Source organism: Rhinolophus hipposideros (assembly GCF_964194185.1).
Source record: "Rhinolophus hipposideros genome assembly, chromosome: 5".
In the NCBI taxonomy this organism is placed as follows: domain Eukaryota; kingdom Metazoa; phylum Chordata; class Mammalia; order Chiroptera; family Rhinolophidae; genus Rhinolophus; species Rhinolophus hipposideros.
The window spans coordinates 20,026,283-20,043,737 of record NC_138051.1 but is presented as its reverse complement, the minus strand read 5'-3'; the positions used below and the strand labels follow the sequence as shown (position 1 = coordinate 20,043,737).

Below are 17,455 nucleotides of genomic sequence, written 5' to 3'. Positions count from 1 at the left end.
AAGGAGAAAGTTTTTTTTATCATTTTCTCTTTAAAAGTCTGTTTTTAAAGTCCCTCCCCCCCCCCTCGCCCAGTAAACTGAATCACATCATAATCGGCCATAACAGAAACCGCAGTATGGGTCTACCCTGCATCAGTGAGAATGCATTGTCGAGTTAACATGACTACAAAACAAATTTCTGTAAAGCCAATCTTATTTTCACATTGACTTCTACATAAAATATTGCAGGTAATACCAGAGACAGAAAGAATAAAACCCTATGTCTAAATAAAAAACCTTGGGACAGGCAATGGAGTGAGTGAGCCATCCAACCCCGTGGCCCGCTGGCATATGTGCTGAAGTCGTGTCCTGGCAGTTGCCTGTTGGGAGGTGTGTTTCTCCTAGCATTTCTATTAACCATGGGGTCTGTTCTCTACTTCTAGGCATTAGCACCTTGACTGTACATTTATAAATTCCCAAAAGATAAACATGTGAGGTGATAGATGTGTTAATTAACTAGATAGCAGAAATCTTTTCACCATGGTACGTATATCACATCATCGTAAAGTATACTATAAATATCTACAATTTCATGTGTCAATTATACCTTAATAAAACTAAAAACTCCATCAATCTATTCATTTTCCAACCCATAGACAGCATATTAGAGATGTGAAGCTCGGTGACATTAGTGGTCCCCATCATGTTTTGAGGGTATCTTGAGCTGGAAATTGCCTTTGCCCTACAGCTTTTTGTTTTCTAAAGTTAATTTCCAGCTTCACTCATTTTCTTAGTCTTGGATCCACAGAGGAATTTTCTTTAAGAAAGCAGCTCCTGAGTTGGCTCCTCTTTCAGCTCTGCGTAACCTCAGCCTGCACAGGCCAGTGAATAGTAAGCCCTCAGCAGGTGTTTTTTGCAGGTATCACACAGAAGGACCAGTAGAATCACTTGTGTGAAAAGAAATGCTAGAGGAAGCACAGATTTCGAGCAACTATGATGGGGTACGAAACAACTGAAATACCCAACAGCTTGTCCCAGCAGCAGAAGGAAACGGGGGATCCTTCTTTCATCCATCTACCACTTACTGATGTGTGACACTGGACAATGTACTTAATTTCTCTGAGCCTCAGTTTCCTTATATAAAGTAAGATTTAATAATACTTATCTCACATTTGGTCTATGTAATTTGCCAGTGTAGTTTTCTTCCCTTCCCCCACCTCTATGGTGAACATTTGAATGAACAGAGCATTAAAACATTATACAATATGATATGATGGTATATATTATACTATATATAATAGTATATTTGATATATTATATTTTACTGTACCATATATGTGATATAATATGTCCATCCCCTAGTTTCTAGTCGTCTGTGACCTATAGTATGTCCAAGAAACAAATTTTCATGAATTCTTTCCCTTGTGTTGTTTTGTATAATGCAGACAGATTACTCGAAAGACACCTGGAACCCTGCATGTGACCAAACTCCATGTGTAGCCAAAGCAAAGCAGTGACATTTGTAAGCCTTTCAGGGCCAGTACAATGTACTGTTTATATTACTCCTGCTGACATGGGAATTCCTCCTTAAACTTGAAAGAGAACTCTGAATTCAAAGGGAAAGATGCGCAATAAGGAATTAGCTCCTAGATTCTGAAGAGCCTCTGTTTCTGTACACTACACCACATGCACAATAAGGAGGTGTTTTAATGTTCCAGTGAATGTGCCTTAGAATGAGTAGTGGAAATCCTCTCCTTGAGGCAAAAAGAGCTTGTAAGCAGCAGCACATGGTCACTTCTGCCTCAAGTGGAGTCCCAGGACCTGCCACCGATAATGTGAGGTCTGCTTGCCTCCCCTGGTGGCCCAGAGACACAGATACACGTGACTCCACCAAATGCCACACCCTGCTTTTATACCAGAGCCTGTTGTCCATTTGGCTAGATGTTCAAATCAAGAAATTTACATCCCTCAAGGATTGAACTAGCATCCCAGGGAAAAAACGGTCAGCACGTTGATACACAGCTCCCACAAAATGGAATTTTAATGAGCAGAAGCAAAACCTGATCTCCTTGCTCAGAAAGCAGGTGGCTTTGTTCTTTTCATGCTTTAGAAATTCACTAGCTCAACACCTTCCCTTTTATTCTGGTACCTCTTCTCTGAGAACTGAAAAGAGGCTGTCTGTGTCTCTGCACTGTTTTCTCACCTAAGATGTTTGGATTTACATGTTTTGGGAAACTCTTAGGAAAAGTGTTTTGAGGCATCAAGGTTTGTTTTTCTGGAATTCTTTGTTCATGGGAAATGAATCAAATTTTGCCTAACTAATCTAGTTTGTTGTTGTGATTGGGGGACCTGTGGCTTTTGGTACATAATAATGTGACTTGTGCTATCCTTCACGTTATTGACTCATTGAAAGATGCAGTGGGGCGGATATAAGGGAAGAATGGGAGACAGAAAGCTCTGGGAGATTCCTAAGAGTTAAAGAAGAGCCTAAACCTTTGATGTATGCTTTTATCCATTCTGAGAAAATATACTTGACATAGAGTCCTGTTTCTGAAAAATGGCTTTTGTTTCTGCACAGTGCCTAATTGTTAAAACTCAGATTGCAAAGACAAAATTTGGGAAACTTTTCCTCCCCATAAACAGATACATGTGGGCACTTCTTGGGCACCATCCCAGGCTCTCCTTGAAGTAGCCAGGAATCCACATGTGTGTGTGAGACCAGTATAGCGTCACCTCCTGAGTGCAATCAGAGGGCAATACGGCATCTCAATGAGCTCTGTCAAAGTGTTATTGTATCCAGAGGCCACACAATTGAAGAAACTTTTTTTTTTCTTTCTAACTTCTATCTGCGGCCATAACAGAGTGGAGAGATAGGTTCCGGAGCCCTGTCCTCCCTCTCCAGGCTAAGCTTCTTTTGTGCTCGGCTTATCCACTCAGCCTGTCATGATGATAGAGGTGGTTCAAGAGCAGACTCAGTCATTCCCGATGCTAACCCATTGCTCCGGTAGGGGAAGCAGTTTCTCATACACCCTCTCCTTGTTAACAGCAAAGCTGTTTGGGCAGTTATAAAATATGAGTACTTGTATCTAATGGCTGACAAGATTTGTGCTCAAATTCATGTTCTGCTCTTTCCTAAGTGAATTACGTCCCGATAATGAAAACCCTGAGCTTGAGGGGTGGGGGGATTGGTGTGTCAGAGACTATTCTCTATCATGGATTGGTATTTTCTCTGTAATCGAAGCCTGAATTAGAAGAACATCACAAATGCACAGCGCATCGGACATGGAGCACATGCATGCATTTAAATCACGTATATCTTACTTTTTACTGATGTAATTGTGAAATATGTTCTTTTTGCATTCATAATTAGGGGGTGGAACAGATGGTGAAGGCTTAGTTTAAAATAATCTGTCATTAAAATAACCTAGCCTACTGGTAATTCTTCACTCTAACTGGAGTTAGGTCAAGGGAAAAGAGCTTGGGGTGTTGCATTTTTTGTTTTCCCTCTTCTGCATTGGAATGTAGAAGGAAGAACTATGAATTTCAGAGTAGTGGTATACAGGAGAATTGTCCCTAGAAGGGCACCATAGTAAGATTTTACTCTGAAATTTGGCTGCTCTGTAATATGCAGGCAAAAAAAGAAAGCAGAGACAAAACTGCTTTGACAAATATAAATATCCATTTAGCACAATGCATTAAAATTAGTGAACCTTCAATCATGAAGCTATAGTTAGTTTCATACCCTGCAAGGAAATAATCTTATCATTTGACAAATACTGTTAAAGGCACTCAGCTTTGGGGGTTAAGAAACTGCGCCTTACATTTTGTATGTTGCACTGATGTCAGGGGATATAAATTATAATTACAGGCATTATTATTCAGAGATGCTGTAGCTCCTGACTTCTGTATCCAAGCCTGGCTCCTGTATGTATACTTCATGGACTCATTGGGATGTGACAAAGAACATCAGCCCTATTGTGATGCCCTAGAACTGGTTTTAGTAATAAGAAAACTGTCTTGAGAAATCAGCTCCTTGCATGCCTTTAAACGTCTGCTTTACTGTTTCTTCTAAGATTTTGTTCTCCATTTGCTTTGAGGAGAGCAGATAGATTTCAGCATGGCTTTATAATAAATCTTCTCAAGGAGGGACTAGCATTAACATTTGTGTAGGTTCTTTTTCATCTTAATCCAACCTTAGTTAATAATCAGAAAATTCTACATACTGAGTTAGAAGATGTAATTAACCCTTTGACCCCAGAATCTTAATTGGTGCCTGTTGAAAACAGTGGGCAGTTAAAAAAAAAAAAAAAATTAAAAAGTAGCCTGCAGTGATTGAAACAGCTCAGTACATAGTAGCTTTCTTGATTCAAAATTTTTAAAAATGCCTTAGAACTTTCAGATTAATCACATTTGGTTCCCAAGACAAACTGATTGAATGTTTCTTTCCTCCTCCCACCTTTTAAAATTCAGACACCCACATTAAACCAATATTGATGCTACTTTTAAAACTTTCTAAGCAGCAAAATGTGGCTAACTATGGATAAGGATCACCCCAAATGGGAAGGTAATGGCTACATGAAGAGCAACCTTGCCTATCGGGTTTCATACCCCATTCTTTATTTACAAGGTAATCAAACCTGAGTTATAGACATTCATTTGACACTGTGGATATAATTGATTGAAATGATAAGCATAAAAGTGAAAAATTAACCATTTTTGTTTTGTTTTGTTTACCTCTGCGATGACAAACAACTGATCTGACTAGTTGTTTTTTTTCCCCACCAAGTTGGCTGTTATTTTTAATTGAATTGACTGGATGCTTTGTGTCATGTAGACATAGACTCATTTTAATCTCACCAGGAAATTGGAACATGTGTTGAAGCCTCTGTTTTTGCCAAACAAAACTGGCCAATTCTTAGATCTCCGCTGCTTAATAGCATCAGTTGTTTAGCCTCCAGATATTCCTTTTCCTTGCTATGGTGTCCAGACCTCCAGTATTTTACTAAATATGTGAGATATGAACCTATTGTTAAAAAAAATCCTCATCTCTTTTGGTGAGAAAGGAAAGGATGTGTGTCGATGGCAAATGAATAGCACTGGGTATTTTGGAAGACTATAAATGAATCCAGTCTAATTCTGATCTTCCAAATGTCAGGAGATATCCCAGACCATGTTAGACATCTGCGGCATCAGAAAGTGCAAGTAATCTAATAGCTCCATAAACAGAACGCTTGGAGGAAATAATTGCCATCCCTAGTAGTCATTCTAGCGTGCATGATATAAAAGGAAAGCATTGTGTTTGGAGGTAGAACTGGATTTACTAAGCCTTGGTTGAGCAGTTGTTAGGTGTTCGCTAGATGAAGTTCAACAAGACATAGCCCCACTGTTGGGAAATTCAGTCTCCTTGGGAGTTAAATAAGCCAACCAGGACCATACAATGACATAAATACTTAAATAATATTGGAGTGAAGGAAATTTAATCCTGGCTCTGCCACTAGTTGGCTGTAGGATCTTGTCCAGCCACCTAGCCTCTCTTTGCCTCAGTTTCCTCACCTGTAAAATGAGGGTTTAGACTACAGATTGTCTTTGTGCCAGCTCCATCAGTCCTTTCTTCTGCTCTCAATCAGCCTCCCCATTGTCATTTGTCCCCATAGAAGTTCTCTTGTGATCTTTTGGTGTGTCCTTCTAATCTGACAGTGGCATTTTAAGGCTTGAGAAGATGGCTTACACAAATCTCTGTGATTGTATGCGAGGCCATGGCTCTTCGGTTGCATAGAAAATCTAACCAGGCCTTTTTCTCCATGTGGAAGTTCAAAAGGGGGAGTCTTAATCCTCATGCATCATCTTCAGGAGACATCTTTTTTTTTTTTTTTTTTTTTTTTTTTTTTAGGAGATATCTTGTTTGAACTGAAGACATGTTGAAATGAGATCCTTTCCAAACTTCTACAAAGGCAACTTTTCTTTTTCACTGGTTCAACATAAGGTTCCACTGTACCACACTCTAAGCTTCAAAGGTTGGATTTCACCAGGGGGCTGGCAATTTTGTCAAAGCTAAGGAGCCCTGTTCTCTCAGATAGTATTTTTTTCCCTGTCCCATAGCTGGTTCCAGGAGAGAGATTATAGAGTGAAGGTGACTGACAAGGTCATCTATTGTGGAAATGACTTATGAACTCTCTTGTCATCCCTTTTCCCATTGATCGCCTACTCCTAAAGAGACGATTCTATCATTTGAACAAATCACTCAAAAACAAGTGATGATGACTTTTAAGTTATATGCTGACTCTTAATATAAATATTTTAATTTCAGAAATACTATCCAATTTATTTTTTTATTAATGTACACATACCAGTGAGAGAATCTTTATTTTTAGTGGAAGGCAGTATAATAATTGAGTCTGACGGTCAGAGTTCAAATCCTTACTCTCCCACTTACTAGGGACAGGCCTGTCGCCTAACTTAGTTAAGCCTCAATTTCCTTGTGTGTAAAATGTAGATAATAATATAATTACCTCAAATGGTACTTGAGAAAATGAAAAGAGACAATACATGCGAACTGCTTAGCAAATACTGCTCAATAAATGTAAGCTATTATTATTGTGCTATCTTAACCAAAAGCTTATTTATCGTGTAATTTGTTTTTATGTGGAACAATAAGATGTGACTTTTGAATTGTTTTTAGAGCCCACTAAATCAGAGGAGGAAATTGGGTGCTACCCACAGTTTCTGACCAATAGGACTATGAAACAAAGATGAGGAAACATGGACTCTAAATTGCGTATATACATATAAATACATATACACACATATCCCCATATGCATAGAGACATATATACATAAATACATACATTTTATATATACATATATAGCTCCAAAAACAGTTCAGTGTCTTAGGAGACTGAAATTATTGCTGAGATTTGAGGCAGTACAGTTTTCTAATTGAATTTTACATGCTTCTCCCACATTGCAATGTTTTAAAAACAAGTTATTAATTTAGTGTTGCCACGTACCTTCTTCCCATCGTGGGTTGCCTCTACTTCCAAATTCACAGCTTCAGTAAATATCACTGATCATTAACACTTCTTCTCCTGTGCAAGCAGTACTTAGGAAATCTACCTGGTTAAAACTCAATAAACAAAGCAACACAAAAGGCATGAGGATGATGGGACATATCAAATGCACATGGATTGCAAGAATTGGAAATAAATTTATTCTCAATTGAAGTGGTATGTTGCAGTTGGAGTCCATTATGATTTACACCATTCATTAAACTGAAAATGCAACCCTCCATTCGCAAAGTGAACTAAGGTTTCAGGAGTTCCAGACGACATGTTGCACCCTTCTTTTTTTTTCCTTTCTTCTTTTGTTTCCAGTTCAGGAGTTGTAATACAAAATATATCCTTCACAAGAAAACTTAAATACAGAGTTTTGCAAAAAAGGATTACAGTTTGTAAGGTTTCAGCCTATACACACATTCACCAATAACGTATGGCTTCTCCTTTTGGTTCTAACACAATGGATAATGGGACTGAGGAGGGCATAGTCCTTTATTAATGAGCAAATTATTAATGTCCATAGTAGCTCAAGTGGTGATTTTACTTGCTCTTCATACAGGAACCCTTTTTTCTCTTGTTTCATTACAATTTCCATTCCTGTTCTGCTATTAAATGGAGAAACTTGCTGATTTAATCTCAGTAGCTACTGAATCCAAAAAAATAAAGGCAACATCTCATACAATCAGCATGACCTGATTTTATACATGAATGTAATGTATCTTGATCAAAATGACAGGGACATAAGGAAGTCACTGAAATAAAGGAAAACTTGTAATCCTAATTCAGACCTTTAATTTGTTCATATATAATGCGATGATAAAAGATCTTAGGACTTTTGTTAAACATGAAGGGAAAAAAATGGTCTTCAATTCCTTATGTATTACTTTGTATCAGATGCCTTACTAATTAAATCTCCATCACATACATTTGTTAACCTATTTATGTGTTTATTTTTTCTGCAGTCCCTGGATGGCTTTGTATTTGCACTAAATCAAGAAGGAAAATTTTTGTACATTTCTGAAACAGTCTCCATCTACCTAGGCCTCTCACAAGTAAGTCAAACTATTTAGATTCTTGGCTGCGATTGTAAAGGCTCCTTGAGCCTTGTGCTTTTTCCTTCCTCGGTGGATATCCTGCTTAGCGTGAATGATCAAATTTATTCTTTGATGGCTCTACCCGACTCTTCTCACAAAGTCGGTGGGAAAATTGTATGTGTCAGTTCAGAACGTTCGGAATAAACTCATACTCAAAAACTTTAGTCCTCCTCACCCCCCAGGGATCATTATTAATTTATTAAGAACAAATGAAGTTTCTTCCCTCGGTTGTTTTGAACTTTGAAACCTCTGTGCCCAGTAGGAGAGGGACACAGTAATGGCACTTCCCTCGTGTCCTATTACTGGATGTTTATGGAGTTCCTTGCATTATCCTGGGAGCTGACACAATGACAGGGAGTCATTTGGAGTCAAGAAATGCTGAGAGAGACCATTAAAATGTGTTTCAGGGAGGGTTCCAACAAGGATATAGTTTGCTGCCTTTGCAAATGCTTCCCAAGGCTGGAAGACAGTTTCATAAACTAAGATGGCCTTCCATTCTTTGCAGTTTAGTGACTCACATGTGTCAGAGGTGAAAAGATGAGAAGATGGAGGCAGATGGGGCAAGGGAGAAAAATCCTAGATGGTAGTTCTCCATATTCCTCTGGAACACCCAACTTTCACTTCCATTGGCTTCCAAGACACAAGCTGTGTCTATAGAATGTCAAAATACCCTGAAGGAAAGTTTGCGATTCAACTAATTATCCAGATGTTTTCGCCACAAAAATGCTGAACATCTGGATATCTGTGCCCATCCAGGTGATTGGCTGAGTTTGACCCTTTTCATCTGATGGGTTTGACACAAGGAAAACACAGCCTGAGTGGGAGGGCTTTTGTGGGTGTGTGATGATCTAACAAGTCGGATAATCTACTTCTCATTCAGTTGCCCCTTGGAGCTAAAGACAGAGATAAGATTCGCCTCTCTCCTCCTAACTAGGACCCACCCTGGACTCATTGCTTCTGAAAGTTGGCACTGCTCTAAGGAGGCCTCCAGCATGGCTGGAACTGGTGGGTGTTAGTGAGTTAGCTGGGGAATAGCTAAATCAAGAAAGACACTGGGAAATAATAAAGAGAGATATTTGGCATTTGAGGAGGGCTGGGGGAAGAGGAGAAACACTGCCAAATTTGATTATTTACTACGGAGAATCTAAGCAAGGGTCCATTAACTCTTCTTTGAAGAGCATGCAAGCTATTCACTATAGTGTATAGAGTAATTCTATTTTATGCGGACTTCGGGAAACCAAATGATAGAAACTGAGCCACTGTTAACTTAATATTAGTATTCTTGCTGAAATATCTCGTTGAAATCTCTGCTTTTGTAATCGCCTTCAATAGACTTTAAGCCTTATCTTAATCTGTTTGGGACCTAGTATTGGGAACCTCCAACTTTGAAATTAGTGTGCCACCATGTTATTACTGTATAGTAGAACCAGAAACACCACTGTTTGTTGTTCTGCAATGCCCATATTCATCTGTTTTATGCAGAATATCCAACAAAGTTTAATCAGCCAGTTATGAAGAAGGATGAATAATTAGTTTAAGCAGGTAAATGCTAATTAGGGAACTCCTGAAAAGCATCCATTATATACTAGCTCAAAACACATTTTACAGCCCTGGTTAGTGGTGTAATCCAAATTCTGTCAAGGCAACTGCATTTTCTGTAATTGAGATGTGTATGTTTGCTTTGCATAACAGATGGCTCTGTATGCTTAGACTGATAGCTAGGAAAATAATAATTGCATTATTCTGGCCAAAAGAATATTAGCTCTTGGGTTTTGGCCATTTCAGTCAGTCCCCCTGCCAGCACAGCATATGCACATATATGGATTGGATTTTCAAGGAAATTGATGCATCTGGAATAGTATGGCCATCTGAAATATCATCTGTTCAGGAAAAATTGGGCTTTAACCCTGTGCTGGTTTCTCCTTAAAAGCAGTTTATTTCACTGCTTCTCTACTGTAACGTTAAGTCAATCTTGTCCTAAAATCTGAGATGAATTATTGAGGTTTCTGCTAGGTAAAGCAGCTGGGCAGACATGGTACAGTAGCTGGTGACATCTGTGGGGTCTTCCCCTGCTTTTGTATATGTGGTGGGTTTTAAAGTGCCCGTCGGTAGTCAGCGTCGTAACTTACCTGGGGGCAGATGCCGGCTGTAATGTGCCTTTGCCCTTTGGGTGGATGTGTTCGGTCAAATATGCAGGTAGAGATTCTGAGGTACAAGACAGAGTACCTTTTCCTTTGGAGGTATTATGCACTGAAATGATGTAGGGTACATCGTCTAGAAAGTGATTTTTGCATATACCGATGTATGTATTTAGAGTTCAGAACTAAAGTTTAAGAATAGTTCTGGATTAACATGAAAATAATCTGATAAAAGCATGGTATGTTTTTAATGCCCAAAGAATGAAGGGGAAACAAATCCATGCTAAAACTTTGGGAAAGGATTGCCAACCCAGTGAATGTTCTAAGTCCGAATCGGGTAATTGAGGTTCCTGAGACATAATAACCCTTCCCAAGTTTCCTCAGCGCCCTCTTTGGTTGTGAGAGTGTGGGATGCTCATGGGTAACATAAAATGTAAAATGTACTTAAAGTTATTAAGTAAATACTTCATCTTTTACACACATACACACACCCCCTTAATTAAATGCAAACCAAATGTTCTGCTCATGTCCTACAATTTTGCCTCTGTGGTTATTTCATCTAGATAGTGATAAGGAATCTGTAGAGTTATGTTCCCTCCTTAACTTTTTAAATAGTTTCATTAAATAAAGTTAACATGTAACTGTTGCATCAAAGACTCATCCAGTGAAATTGTTGAGGAATCTTGTAAGCATGGCAGTTTGTTAGAGCATAGTGGTGTCTGCATTTGGAACTCTCAAGATATTCCATCCTCAGTTTTGTTTTCTTTCAACATGTAAATAAATATGGTGGCTTTAAAACGGCTTATGTTCAAGAAAGAATTAGGATTCTTTTTTTTGGCTCATGAGGAAACCAAGTAGAGACACTTCTACCGAGCTCTGTTGTGCAGCATGAATGTAAAGACAGCCAGAGTGGATTTTTCTTCTACACTCCATTGAGTGTCACAGCTCCTGGTATCCAAGGTGTGTGTGTGGCCGTTATTCTCTTTAAAGTATCTTCATACTGTCATGATGATGGGAATGAAGTGATCTATGATGATGTCCGACCCTCCTCGGCAGCCCTTTTGACTTTGCCAGAGATATATGTTTAACTTAACATCCAAGATGTGGTTTCAGGTTGTAGAAATATGCAGTGTTGACTTGATTTTCTTAGTAAAAATGATTTCCAGTGACTCACCGGAGGCTTTATCTTAAAGGATGATCCCTAAATATCAATGCTGAGTTTGGTTTACATGGAAATTAAATGACTTCTTGTACCGGGTGATGGCCCTCAGAGCTGCGAAGCACAGCTCTGTTCTCTAACTATAATCGAATAGGCAGAAGTGAAAATGAAGAAAGAAAACAGAATGGATTCCCTAACACTGAAAATATCGCGATGATATTTGGTCAGCTTTTATGAAATCTGTTTCAAGGGACTTAATCCCCAAGGATCCAAAAGAGACTTCATATGATAAATAAAAAGCATGAGTAGTTTGATATAGGATTTAAAGCTTAGAGAACTATTTATTTGTTGGCGTATACCCTCTTCTTTCCACAAAGGAAATAGCTTACATAAACATATGCAATAAAAAGTAATGGCAAAATAGAACTAGGATATAAGGAGAAAAAGATAAAGATAGGCAATCTGTTATCACAGAGTAGGAGACCACGATGGAGGCTTATAAGAACAGACATAAATGGTCTGATCAAGCTTCAAAGTTAGCTATGAGGTTCCGAGGACTCAAAGCAAAAAGGGAAATAAAGCCAACCATCAAAACTAAGGAAGCATCTGGATGGTGAACGCACAATGGGATTTATAGATGATGTAATACAGAATTGTACACCTGAAATCTATGTAATTTCACTAACAATTGTCACCCCAATAAATTTTAAAAACAACAACAACAAAACTAAGGAAGCATCACTTCTCAAGGAGAGCAAAGATTTTCTGAGACAGAAATAGAAAAATAAATCTCAAATACAATTTCTGTAAGGGCTGATAATGTGGGTTATAAGGTATTGATCTGCTCCCAGTAGAGTCCATATTTAGGGCAAAGCTGTAATGACTCATACAGTAAATATGCACATACATATTGCAGATCTCATAGGCAGACAGAAGACCCATGACCCCCTCAGCTGTTGGTGTGCTAAAGATCATGTTGAGAGTGATGTTCTGGAATCCGAACCTTACAATAGCATTGACTAGTATGATGGTTTCTGTGCTTTTAAATCAGCTTTTCCTATTCCATGTACAAATCCTGCGTTTTCTTTTAAATATTGTTGAGAGATTTAACATTACAGTTGCCAGAGGCAGAGGAGATGGGTCTCAGTCAACCGGAGGATAAAAATGGACTCATAGCTTCTGAAAACATTTTTCCTTGAAAGGGAGGTGAGCGATGATGATTCTGATACATACCTATGCCAGCAAAATGTTTTCAAGTTAACACAGAGTCCTATTTAAAATAAAATGGGATCTAAAGCACACTGGGGAATTAACAGGTTTTTATGTTGTGAGATTAGAAAATAGCCCGCAGCTGGCTAAGCCATCTCTTGAAAAGTATTCTAATGTCCCCCACTTCTTCCAGGGCCCAATTTGCATAGGAGTCACTTCCCTCTTCTCATCGGTAGAAGATACTTCCTTGCTGTTGTAAACCAGCCAAAAGGTAGCTGCAGACAAGGTTACAAATTGGCTTGTTTCAAGGCAGCTTGCTGAAAGGGCCAAGGTGGCTGAGATATAAGAGCCATAGAGGTGAAGGTGAAAGGAGTAAACGGTTATTTTAAATTTGGTCTTTTTTTTTTTTGAGGCCATGCAAATATACTTGTATTTACCATAAACTCCTCTCCCCATTCTGTTGTTATCTCCATATTTTAGATTTCTCTGCATTTGTTATATAGAATGGCAAATAAAATTACAGCTACAGCACACACGTACAAGGTCAAATAAATGACAGAGCTCAGTCTATTTGTGAAGCTATTCTGAAAGGGAACCATGGTGCCAAATGTGGTTTATTTGAATAATAAAGAAGAATTAGATTCCCCTGATAACTTGGCTGAGGGCCAATAAATCACTGGAGGTTAAAGATGCTTTGCAACTGTCATGTCTTTCTTTTGCTTTTCCAAAGTGCAAACCTCAACTCTTCCACTCTGTTTTTCAATGCAAATTGCAAATAAAGTTGAGGTTAGTATGTGGTTAATACTCTGGCATCCATGTTTGTAAAAGACAATTGTGTGTGTGTGTGTGTGTGTGTGTGTGTGTGTAATTTCTTTAGTGGGGTTAAAAATTGCAGGTATTAGCTTTCCTTACAAGTTATTACTCTTGTTTGGCATCATCACATCCTAGATAGCTGGACTAGAAAGAGAAAATAAAAGTTATTTCAACACAGCAGAGAGCTTATAATAATGGAGCCAAGTGTTAGCATTTTTTCAGTGGTGTTCTAAACTTACGCAACGTTAGGGTAACCTGAGTTCCTTCAATAAATGAATACACATAGCCCTCTAAATATTGCTCTGTGGCCTCCCTTTTTAGAGTCTTTCGAGTAGGCATACCTTAATTCAAAAAAGAAGTAGAAGAAGAAGATGTATAATTTTCTGCAGCCTCTGTGTTTTTTTCCCCTAGCGAGTCTGCATTTTTCTCCTGTACTAATCATAAAAAGTTTATCACTTCTGGGTGTAACAAAGAAAAATGCCCTTTTGAATGTGGAAGCTCTGAGGGTTAGAAACTATTGAGAAAATATAAGTATCAAAATAATTCAGAAACAGTACAAGGCACAGTGGCACATTATCAATTTACAACATTTAAATTGATAAATGCTTGGTGGTGATGGCCTACAAGGGCACTTTGAAAAGCAAATACCGACCTGGTGAAGAAATTGATTTCCCCCCCTCCCGCCCCCGAAAATGACTGCATGATGCATCATTTGACTGCATGCTGTCCGAGTGCTTGACAGAGATAATCTCAGCAATCCCACGGGTGACCTTATCGTTCTCACCAGGGCAACTTCGCCTACGTTCTGACTTTGTGCATGTCAAGGTTCCTCCCAGCAGGATCCTTGGGGGAAAAAGTTCCTCTGTTCGATCCAGATATTGAACTGCTCACTCTTCCCCCTTTTCCTTTCACCCCACCCTTCCAAACAGACAAACACGCCTCTTTATTTCCTCCGTAATGATGAAGGAGCCAGGCAGAAGAACACCGCAGCTCTGTGCTCTGTATCTTTGGTGAAGCCCTTATTACCTTTTAGTTCACATAGTTCTAGGGGATCACATGTATTAGCAGGGGTCTTTTCATCAGGAAGAGTAGAAACATTCCCTAATGTTCTCCTACAGTGCGTTCCCATCTTTAGCAAAATGGGAAGAGCTAATCAGTTTCTTTCTTTCTTGTACTTGCAAGGTTTTTGTTCTTTTCTTCCCTCCCCTGCAATCTTTACACAGAAAGCTTCTGAAACTGTTTTAATCCATGCACTTTCGTTTCTAATAATGTCGTTCCCTCACCATCCAGTGATTCTAGGTGTTTCTCGTGTAACTGTAAAATTATGTAATACTGACGTAAGATCCAGATAGCGTGTCACCTTGTGTGATGGGGCTTTGCACCCCAGTGGCAGCCTTGGTTTTGATGTAATCCATGAGGCTTTCTCGGGACCACTGTTGCTTAGAAAATGTTTTTCTGCCGTAGAGAAATAATTGGGCATTTCTTTATGCTTAAAATTTTTCTGTTGATGTATAAGGGTGTGTGTGTGTGTGTGTGTGTGTGTGTGTGTGTGTGTGTGCATGCGCGTTCCTATTTATCAGTAATCTTCCTGCCACACAGCTTGTCGTTGATAATTACAATTCTTGATTAGCCACTTCTTGAAAGCAGCAAATACCCTGCCTGTTTGGCACCCTGAAGCTACAGTCCCCACTAGCTTTGACACCCTCAGTTCACCATATTCAACCCCTTTTACCTCCTTCTTTCATCCACAACATTAATTCTGAGTGAACAAGACGTGCTTCCTTGCTTTTGACAAGATTTGCTGCAGTCTCATGCGACAAAAACCCAACACTCATTCCAGATTCAGAAAGTAGGATTTATAACAGCATTTTAATTTAATGTTGGATGTCGAACATATAAAGAGATCACAGTAGTACTAGAGCTGAAAATTGATGCCTTTTTTATTAGTGTCCTCTCAGAAGTGGGTGAGACGCTGTTTGTGCAATGGAGCACAGAGCGGCACAGCCAGATGAATGAGGATATGCTATCTGCAAGGAATCATATTTCAAGCCACTGTCGGCCTCTATTGATGTGCTCAGAGTTGAAAGGTTATGCTAGTAAATGCCATCCGAATTTCCAGCATTAGGAATCGGTAGAATAATCTGAGGGTTGTCATTTGATGTTCGGCCTAAATGCACGGCATGGGGGATGTTTTACTTATGTTAGCTCCAAATTAATTTCTTATTACTGGCGCATTTCTTTCTCTCTTCCTTGTCTTCATCAGTCCTCAAATGGGACTGATTCTTAACAGACCTTTTAGTGCAAAATCTCTGAAGGAAAATGGAAGAAATTTGTGTCATCCTACAGGAGTGTTATATTCTTCCTATTTATTCCTTTAGACATATTTTACCAGGCGCTGAGGCCAAAACACACAAAGTCTATATGGGAAGGGGGCTTTTCTAGTTAGACTGAATCACAGAATCAGAAGACGGTAAAAGATAAGCTCACCAATTTCAAATGTTTATTTTGAAGACCTTTCACATTGCTTCTTAATTTCTGGAGTTAATATAATGAAGAGAAAAAAGAAAATGGAGTGTCTACAATTAATGGCATCAGGAAATCTAAAGTCAGAAAAAATACTTTTTGAGGCGTTAGCTTGTTTTATTTGTGTGGGTAAAATGGCGTTTTCGTATTCGTTTTTAAAATAGAGCACTGAGCAAAAGTAAGATGGAGAAGAAAATTTAGTCATCATTCTAAGTCCGTAATTTATTCATTTTTAAATAATGAAACGGTGTTTTTCTGAATTAACCCATGTATTATTCATGCAGGCATTGGCAACGTAATGTCCCCAGTTTTCTGGAAAGCATTTCTTTGCCTGACAAGTAGTATTTTCTATATGGTATTAATTTAATGGCTTATTTTATTATGCAAAGTTAGAAAGTAAAGACAATTTCTGTCTATAATATGGTGCTTCTATAGGCAATATGCAAAATAATACCTCTACACCTAAGCCAGTTATCCTGCCGTTCTCCTGGAATCTATGAGAGTGATGAGCAAATGCAAGCTGCTCATATGAAGAATAAGAAATAACTTGACCTCCTGGGAAGGGGGTCAGAAAATCGTTAAATTCATGTGAAATCCAAATTTCATTTCTACACACACACATTCAATCTATAGCTCTTACATAAGAAGACATAGTTTTCATGTCAGGAGTAACATGGCAACAATTTCAGTTGGAATATAATAAGGAAATTGACTTTAGGTTTTTGCATAAGTTCTAGAACTACTCTGATCACCTGCACATCAATGCTCATTTTAGACAACAAATGCTGCTTGGCTCTTTATCCTTCTCATTCCCTCTGTCCCCTTTGGATGACAGTCCAAAGATGCAATCTCTTTTTCCTAAATAGTCATTTTTAAAGGGACTGATAGCAGTTGTTCCAATGATTTAGAGCATCTTTTGATGTATTTGCCTGTATACGTACATATATAAATGTATAAATTGGTTTCTTTTTTGTTTTTTGTGCCTACTGCATTTTTGTCTACTTATATAAATAGTTTCCAAAATGATTCACTAGAACAGCAAACCGGGTTTCCTTTGGGCATCTCCTCCCCCGTGCAGCCTCCTACAACTGCAAATTTACCATATTCAATAATATGAGAAAAATGTCCTCTGATACTTTTAATTTTTAATGTGCTGGCAGATCATATATATATATAACTTTCAATAACTATGCAAACTTTTTGAGAGCATAAGAATGTGTGCAGAAAGAAGTTTTCTCTGGGAAGGAAAAAAGTAGTTTGAGATTGGATGTTTTCAGGGCCAGTTAAGTCCCTTGGCAGTGGTGACAAGAGAATACCTGCGTGCCAAGTGTGGTATTTGGTAAATCTCAGAAGTGTGTCAGTAATGCAGCATTTGCATATTAGGTACAGAGTCATAGATTCCATTTAGCATTCTTCTGGGTTTTGGGTGAAGCAAGCTTTGTCTCCAGCAGCCATCTCCCTTTTGGCCTCTCTCCCCAGTAGGAGCAT

At 38.6% G+C, this 17,455-nt stretch overlaps 1 protein-coding gene across 19 annotated transcripts in view; it reads left to right on the top strand.

The window, feature by feature from the left end:
- The window catches only part of NPAS3 (neuronal PAS domain protein 3), an 850,867-nt gene that overhangs the window by 604,407 nt on the left and 229,005 nt on the right, over positions 1–17,455 (top strand). For all 19 annotated transcript variants that reach the window (XM_081050527.1, XM_081050528.1, XM_081050526.1 and 16 more), the window contains one exon: positions 7,994–8,083. In XM_081050527.1, the coding sequence (XP_080906653.1) occupies positions 7,994–8,083 (90 nt within the window). The remainder of the gene's footprint in view (positions 1–7,993; positions 8,084–17,455) is intronic.